Below are 8,795 nucleotides of genomic sequence, written 5' to 3'. Positions count from 1 at the left end.
TACCTTAGCTGCATTTCACTCACCTGGATGTGCCAGGTGATGTTGCAATTTGTCCTTATTTGTCACAGCAAAAGGAAAAGTACCCCCAAAACCTGATTCAGAGCCAGTCAAGGCTACCTTGGAAAACGCCACTGTTTCGAAAGACAACATTCGTGGAAGAACGGTGCGGAGGTTTCCGCTGCCGGAGCCGCTCGGGCGCAGCGTCAGCGCAGGGGCTCGGCCGCGAGCCGGTCCCGGAGCCCGGAGCCTACTCCGAGCGGGCCCCGCGAGGGCCGAGCTGGGGCCGTGAGCGTACCTCGGTGCCAGCAGCGGCTGCAGAAAGCCGAGCGGCCGCGGGCCGGGCGGGGGAGCGGCAGCAGCCCCGGCGGGGAAGGGCGCGGTGCCCGGGGCAGGTGCGCGGCCCTCCCCGCGGGGCGGGCGCGGCGCAGGCACCGCCCGGCTGCGCGCCCTCCGGGGCGGGCCCTGCCCGCCCTTTCCGCTCCGCGCAGGGGGAGGAGCGGCTGCGGCGGCGCCGCTCGGAGCTGGGCTGCTCTGCCGGGACCGGGACCGGGACCGGGTCCAGCACCGGGACCGGGTCCAGCGCCGGGACCGGGACCAGGACAGCGGAGCCGGGAGTGCGCCTCCGAGCGGCGGGGCGGGCTGCGGCGCTCAGGGCTGCGCGCCCCCGGCCGGGGCACGGCTCCGCACCGGGACAGCGCGGCTCCGCTCCGCGCACCCTGCGCGCCGCTCCGCACCGCACCGCACCGCACCGCACCGCGGCGCGGCCCCGCTCCGCGCGATGCTGCCCGGGCGCTCCCAGAACCGCTGCGCCTGAGTCGCGCGCGGAGCGGCCATGCAGCCCTCGCTGCCTTAGCTGAGCACGGCGCTCGGCCCGGAGCCCGCGGTCACCCCCCGGCGGCACCGGCACCATGAGGAACGGCGATGACCTGGAAGGCTTCGACGGCGAGGCGTCCAGCGCCTCCATGATCTCGGCGGCCAGCAGCCCCTACCAACCCACCACGGAGCCCGTCAGCCAGCGCCGCGGGCTGGGCGGCCTGCGCTGCGACCTGGACTACCTGCGGGGCACCTTGGGCAGGCTGAAGCTGGCCGAGGTGGTGAGTACCGCGGCGGGGAGCGGGGCTGCGGCCGGGCACCGTGAGGGGCGGGCGCGGCCGGGCCGTGCGGCGCTGCCGGGGCTGCGGGAGCGCGTTCCACCTGGGCCGTGTGCCCGCGGAGCGCCGGCGTGCCGAGCAAACCGCTGCAGGGCCGGGACAGCACGGCACGGCAGGCTCGGTACCTGCACCACACCTTCTGACCCCGCTCACGGCGTCGCGTGGGGCTCCGGCGTTCTCCCGTGGGACCCGCCCGGTGCCGGGTGCGGAGCGCGGGGGCCTGGGATCCGCTCGGAGCTCGCAGAGCCCTCGCTCGTCTGCTTGCCCTTAGCGGGCTGAAGTTCTCGTAAGCGCACCGAGTAAAAAGAAAGAAACCCTTAAAAAAAACCCGAACACCAAACGTGAGGTTTTGTGTTGTGAAATTTAACGTGAGCTGGGTTCGTTCGTGTACTTTGGACCCCTGAGCTGGTTCAGTTTGATGGAGCCCGTGCAAGGCTTGGACCACCCCAGCAGTGAAACACGTAATAAACACCAAAGCATTTCAGCAGTTTCTGTGGTGCTAGTGCTGATGTTTGCCTTCATCTGATCTGCTTTCCAAGTCACTATATATTTTTCAAATCAACAAATGTGTTTTTTAGGATATTACGAAAAGATGCGTTTTATGAAAATAGCAATCACCTTGAAATAGATTTTAAAGTAATTTCTTACAGAATGCTGTTGCATCCTGGGTTTTGGGTTCAGATTTAGGGTCGTGCCACTGGAGGATGCTGCAAATTCTTGGAACTTAAACAAGTTCTTTGAGATGTGTGAGGCCAGAAACATTTTAATATTTCATATTTATAACTTTGGCATTTAAAACCACTGCTGGTTAGTGCAAGACTTGCACATACAGGTTTCATGAAAAACACATTGGAAGTATCCTGGCTTCAGCTGCACACAAGTTTATAGAGGACTCTGGTGATGAATTCATTTTTTATGAATGCCCAGTAAAATCCAGGATTTGGAAGTGTGATTTGTTTTTGTCTCATCTCCTCCGTGCAGGGTAGGATGTGTGCTCTGCAAGTGGTAGCAGTGAGCATGTTAGCCCAGTAAAACAACAGGGACCAGCAGTGTGTGCGTTGTGTGTGTTCAGGACTGGAGCCAAAGGATCTGTCATCACCGTGCAACATCTACCTGTCTTCGAGCTGTTAAAAACTCTCTATGTGGTGGAAGTCCTGGGTTGGTGCTGCCTGATATGCTGAAATAATCTGCCCTCGGGATTTTTGTTTCAGTTCCTACTGCAGATCCTTTCTGCAGTACACTAATAACTGTGGCAAGTCTTGTTAAAAACTTGTCATTAAAATGACTAATTACTGATTGTAACTGAATCCTTTATTATTAAATCTGACTTACTTGGAACAAATCCCAAAGATACATGGAGTACACCTCTTAAGTTTTTCATGTCAAGAAAGATGGGGGAAAACCAGCCTCTGCTGGAGTTAGAGAGGTTTCCTTGTCCCTGGAAAAAGACACTGCTGCTCCCAGTTCATCGTTGGGGCGATTTATACTTGCAGAGCAGTGACTTGAGAGGAGCTGAGCCATGCTTTGTGCCCTTTTCATGAGAATGATCTGAGCTATTGCATGTGGTTCCCAGAAGTGTATGAATGCAGAGGGGCAGCAGTTAAGAAGAAATTAAATTAGCTAGTGTAGGGTGGAAGGCTGTGCACCACCTCAGCCTTGTTACTTGTACTTAAAAAAACTCCTCATTCATGGTAATGGAAGAGCAGACTACTGACATTTGCAAACCAATGGAAAACTGAGCAGTGTTGGAAAAGAGAGAGAGCACATTCCACTGTGTACTTAGGTTGCTTATTTGCCAAGTATAATTATTTCAATTACAATATTCAATAATGCCTTTACAAAAATGCTGTAGGAACTGAAATGTAACAAAGTCTGTGGTGTAGAACTCTATGTCTTATAAACAAGAAGGAGCCCCTGGCACTCAAAAAAGCATTACAAAAAGGAAAAAGGTAAGATAAAAGTCTCTAAGTGTATTATAGTAAAAATGAATGTTACAGGAAATTTACAATGCATGTGCTTAATTTAGCATCAGGATTTATCTTAAAATACATTTGTGATTGACAGGCAAAATATCAGCTCAAGGCAAACACTGCTGCTGCTTGTTCTACTCTTTGGTTGTAGGGCTTTCCACAAACTGCCCTGTGGTGCTGAGAGAAGGAAAACTGCTGCTCTTTGTGGCTTGGATGGCACTGCTTCCAAATGCCCATTTTTGATTGTCAAAAGCAGAAGGAACAGGGAATGGGGAAAACCCCCTATCACTTAAAATAGGTGTAAGGATCTGTTAATTTGTTGTAGATTTATCTTTATGGATTGAAATAAAGGGGTTGTTACAAGAGGGAAACCATGGTGACATTGTAGGCATATGGAGTAATGTAAGTGCTACTAGAGAGGACAATAATTTTAAGTCATTAATGATTCAAGACAATATGCCCCAAAGTATCCTTTGAAGGGACACCAACATAATGGGTTATGATGATGTTTCATGTATGGTGTTGTGCAGCTTATTTCTTAGCCTTATTTTGGTTTTTGATAAGTTTCAAAAACTGGAAAAGTTTCAGACTGGAAAACTACAGTTTAGGAATTACATTTCCTCTTTATGGCCAAGCTGAAGAGTTCCTAGTCCTTGGCCAGTGGTCAGTAATAGCAGTGTGAGGAGCAGTGAGGAAGGAAAAGGGCCCATGTGAAACAGCTTAGCGTTGAACTGACCTCCCTGATTTTGACAGTGTTATTGCCAGGTTGGTGAGCTTTTCAGAAAGGAGTCCTTTGCCTGTCTCTCAGTGTTCTGTTGAAATAGTTGTGTGTGTTTGTTGGGATCTGTGAGGGAACATCTGCTGTACTGGGAATGCAGCTGTAGCCTCTTTACAGCAGCAGCTTGGAGGAAGGTGGGGAGTGTTGGACCACATCAGAAAAGGAGTGTGCAGGGCTCCTGACACCTGAGGATGTCACCAGACAGGTGGGAAATAACACACAAAGGGCATGAAGGGAAGTGGAAGGGGGAGAGGACTTAAGGTAGCTTGGAGGTTTCATGTTTGGTTTGTGCCTTTTGGTTTTGTTCTAATGTGACTTTGAACTCAAAAGGAAAGTCAGGGAGAAGCCAGTGCATTTGTGTGCTAACCAAAGAAATGTTTTTCCTTTGGAGAGGTTGTCTCCATTGACCTTCTGGCATTTAAAAGTAGCAGTACCTTTTCTCATGGAAGGCGTTGAGAGGTGGCTGTCCTTGGAGAGCAGAGCAGGAATGTTCTTGAGACGTTATTCTCATTTCTTTCTGGCATGAATTTGTTTCTCATGCTTTTAAGGGCTTTAATACTTCCCACAGAGACTTTTGTACAATGATGAAATGGATATAACCAGAAAACTTTGCTATGGATATCTTCAAATAATTTGTTTTATTTCAGTACATTCTCCCCATTCCCTTTAATTTCCTAAGGACAATCTCTCCTTTTCCTGAGTGTGCTTGCTGAAAAGAGGTGTTTACTGTGGGGAGTCAGGAGGGGCCCATTCTGTCATGCCAAGGAGATGAGCTGGTTAGCATGTAGCCCCTCTTTGCTGAAATTAGTTTCATTTTAGATGAGACTGTCTGCTTCCCCCCCCCCTTCATTTTAGCTTTCAGCTTTTCAAAATGCATTATTATTATTTTTCTTTAGTTATTATAATTCTGCACCTCCAAGGATCTTACTGTCATTGAAGCTGGGTATAGACATATTTCCTACTGAAATTGCCATGGCCAGTCATGGCTGCCCTTCTTCTGCTGCTCAGGTTTTCTGGGAGTGTGGCTACAGGTGGGCTGTTCATAGGCTTGAAGGAAAGGACAACCAGGCAGGATCCTGTTGGAAACCCCATTGATTTTCACGGGAATACTACCAGGTTTGCACAGGCACTTGATTTAAAGTAACAAGTACCACCTTTAGCAGCTGGGCCAGTGGGTGTGAATGGTGCCTGGTCAGTTCCCGTGACATTGGCAGCAGTTAGGAATGGTTTCCCTGGAGCGGTGTGATCACAGAGCAGCCTTCTGGTGGGAGCAACAAGAGGCAGAAACCCTTTAGCATGTGCTGGCTGAGAGGATGGATGGCATTTGTGGTGGTTGGTGATGGCTTCTGTGGCTCAGACAGCCCTCGACTTTTTTCTCCTCATGTGTTTGTTCCAAATGCTACAAAAATCCATCAGAGATTCCTTTTAAAGAAGGTAATACTTCTGCTTGGTAATGCTTCTCTGAGCTGTGAGATGCTGATGAGTGCACTGGGAAGTATCGCTCCATGCTTGCTCTTGTCTTCTTGTCTATAGCATTTGATATTGCCAGGAGAGGAAGCAGTTTGAGCTACATGAAATCTGGTGGGAACAGCAGTTCAGATTTCAGAATTCACAGTTCACAGTTTTCAGAATAAAAAGTTCCATCTTCATTGGTGGAGAGTATCTGAGCATAGAAAAAAAAGTTGTGGCTTACTGTCATTATACATTTCCAGATTCAGGAATGGGTTGCCGAGGCCAGGACTACAGTGAAACTCTTGGCTGTCAGGTTCTGTTGTGATGAAGAAAACAAAAGTCAAAAGCCAGGAATGCATGCCTACATGGGTAATAAGACTATTGAGAATTCTCATTGTTAATTGTATTAGAAAATAAAAGTAATAACATTTATGTTCCAAGGAATAAGCTAATTGCTGACTATTAGAATCTGGTTGAAATCTATTCGGAGGTATTCATTAATCTCACACTTAGTTATTGCAGCCTTATTGTGTCTTGGGCTCAGCATCTCAGCTGGAGGGGGGATTAGATGGAGCCCCCAACCTCCCACCTGTGTGTGATGTGTCACATCTGAGGGCCTGTCTGACTTGCCTGCTCCTTTGCCCCTGCAGTGCTCTGGGTGTGATTCCCGACTGGGAATGGGTGGCTGGAGCAGGAGGCTGGGTGCTTTGCAGGCAGCTGCCATCTGTAAGTCAGGGAAGTTACCAGGGGACCACTGGATCATTGTGAATAAAGGCGGATTGCTTTTGCATTGGTTGTGGTGAAGTTTGGGTTTCTGTCAGTGGGGTGTTAATTCAGTCCCAGGAAGTTAATAGAGGACAGGGGGAGATGTTCTGAGGATGTCACAGCAGCCAGGCCGTAAGTCCTGCTGGGAAGCACTCGGTGCTCCTCGTGGAAAGCAGAGCACTGCAGGAGACACTCAGAGGGAACTTTGGGTCCCCCCAACCCTGTACCTGCCTTTTTTATTCACAGGTGGTGGTTTCACCTTAAGGTTCTCTTTGTTTATTCTGCATTTTGGAGGAATAGAATCATTCCTCCTTTTTGTTGTGGATTTAGTTGGAGTAATTTATAGCTCTTTGTTCCTGTGCTAATGCTGCCCCTTGCTGTAACTCCCCCTGAGCTTCCTGCCCTCAGCCAGCCCTGTTCCTGCTGCACAAGGCAGGACAGAAGGGTTTGGACAGTGCTGGACAAGGGGCTGTCAGCAGCCACAGCCTGAGCAGTGCTGGCCTTTGGGCTGGGTCCCACCACTCTGTGCAATGTCACTTCTCCAGACACTTCTCCTCTTTCATCTCAGGATCACACTGGCAATTAATAGTCACTGTGATGAACTGCATTGTCCATCTTTTTATTCTCTTATACTCTCCAAACAATGAATGTGTGCTACTGTAAGAAATCATTGTGATTTTTTTCTGTCATGTGCTGAGCTTTGATTTTTGGTGGCATTTGTAGCTGCTTGTTCAGAAGATGTTGAGTATCACAGCAGATACTGGTGATCTTTGGTATTTGATCTTAGGAAAAAACTGTTGTCATATCATATTGACAGGATCAAATTTGTAATGCACAAATAAACTTAGAAATAGTCTTCAGGTGTCTCTTCAGTGCCTCTGAAACTCTTGACTTTTCTTCAAAAAGATCTCTTTTTAAAGGTTGTGGATCTGTGTTGCTGTGTGGTGATATTTTTATACTAACATTTACTGTGGAAGAGTAATAAGATAATTCTGTTTAGCTTTGCTTTTTTAATTGTTTCTGTGAACAACTAAAGAAATGACTGTGGCTGTCTTCCCACAGAAAGGTGAATGGATTTTGTTTTCTTTCATGATGTCTCTTAACTACCATCTGGCCATGGTCATATCTTCCTGCCAGTAAACTCCAAATTCCCTCTTAAGACGGTAGATAGTTTTTAAATTCCGATTTCAGAAGAAAATTTCAGAAGAAATTCCTATAATGTCTGTACCAAGTATTTTTTTTCCCTTCTATTATGAACCAGTGCAATAGTAATAGATGCACTACACTAATGTAGTTCACGTGGTATTCATAATTGGAAAGCTACCTTTACTTCTTGTAATGTTTCTGGTAATATCTTTTGTTGATGAGGCTCCCTAGTGATTTAATTATCATCTTGAGATAAGAAGACAAGGACTAGAAATTTAAGAGGTTTTGTTTTTCTTGTAACATAATCAGTGTTGGAGGAATCTGTTACTTCTGGTGAGAGTGCGTTGTTTTGTCAAATCAACCTGCACACTTCCCAGTAGCCATCATCATCCTGTGCTTGAAGTTGCATTTCATCAAAATCTCTCTTGTTTCAGGACCTCAGCAAATAATTTTGTACTGAAATTTTGCATACAAAGAAAACTAAATGCACAGTGAAGAGACTTCTTGATGCCTTAGGATTTTAGCTTTTATATTTTTCAAATCCTGTACTGCATTAGTGTATCAACTCCATATAGAGTGTTAGTTAACTCTCTTCACATTTTGGTCATGAAGGTCCCTTTAGTCCTGAAATTCAAGGACACCCTACAGCCTCAGGCCCCGAAAAGTATAAACACAAGTGAGTTGGAGGGGAGCAAACAGGGGGAATATGACTTCATTACCTGAAGCTGTAATTGGAGGATTAACCCCTGATATGTAAATGGACCAAACATAATTGTCTGAAAAACCCCATCGTCCATCTTGGGAGTAGCCCCTCCTGGAGTCTTTTGAGTGCCCAAAGTGTACCCTTTGAAGGTCTTTAATAAATACCTCCTTTTATTCTCTTAACCTTGTCTAGCCTCTGTTCTAGGTAGCCACTCTAAGGCATCATCTTACCAATGGGTCAACTTATTTTGTTCTATAGTGCTAAAGTCACCACTTATTAGAGCTGCAATTAAAAATACATTCTTATTTAAAAAGAAGAAAAGTCACCTAATTGTCAGATGGTTTGCGTAGTTGCTTCCAAAACATGGAAGTAATGTTTAGGTTTCCCTGGATCTTGTACCATCAACTCCAGAATACGGGAGGGGCGAAGCAGCACCACACGTGCTGCAGAATAGGTCTAAGAACATCTGACCACGAGTAGAGAAAAGATGGGTCAGAAATATTGCTGGCAATGGGCAGAGAGGTCCTGGAGCTGGTGTAGCTCTCACTCAGAGTGAGAGGCCACCCACAGTCCACAGTGGGGATTCAGGTGAGCAGAGATCCTCTGGTGTTTTAATCTCACTGTGTGCAAATTAAACTGGGAACTATAACTCAGAGTATCAGATTCCTGATGTCACTCCTGTGGTGTCTAATGAACTGTAATTAAGGCTCTGGTGTGTAGTGCCTTAGCTTGTGGAAGAGTATGATGCATTTTTACCCAGACAAGTGTTCCAGCATCCAAGTAAACTTCTGTTAATGTGTAACTTGATATTCAGGTGGTGATGCTTGCAT

The 8,795-nt window shown here is 47.4% G+C and overlaps 1 protein-coding gene across 2 annotated transcripts in view; it reads left to right on the top strand.

Annotated features, from left to right (window-relative positions):
* Positions 1-760: 760 nt before the first annotated feature.
* Positions 761-8,795, top strand: part of CMTM4 (CKLF like MARVEL transmembrane domain containing 4) — a 28,646-nt gene continuing 20,611 nt past the window's right edge. Inside the window, exon 1 of one of the 2 annotated variants that reach the window (XM_053987734.1) lies at positions 761-1,094. In XM_053987734.1, the coding sequence (XP_053843709.1) occupies positions 909-1,094 (186 nt within the window). In that variant the 5' untranslated portion in view covers positions 761-908. The remainder of the gene's footprint in view (positions 1,095-8,795) is intronic. The other variant, XM_053987733.1, reaches the window with a different exon arrangement.

The sequence above is a fragment of the Vidua macroura genome, chromosome 11 (genome assembly GCF_024509145.1).
Source record: "Vidua macroura isolate BioBank_ID:100142 chromosome 11, ASM2450914v1, whole genome shotgun sequence".
In the NCBI taxonomy this organism is placed as follows: Eukaryota; Metazoa; Chordata; class Aves; order Passeriformes; family Viduidae; genus Vidua; species Vidua macroura.
The sequence above is the reverse complement of the archived record's forward strand: the minus strand, read 5'-3'. Positions and strand labels throughout refer to the sequence as shown.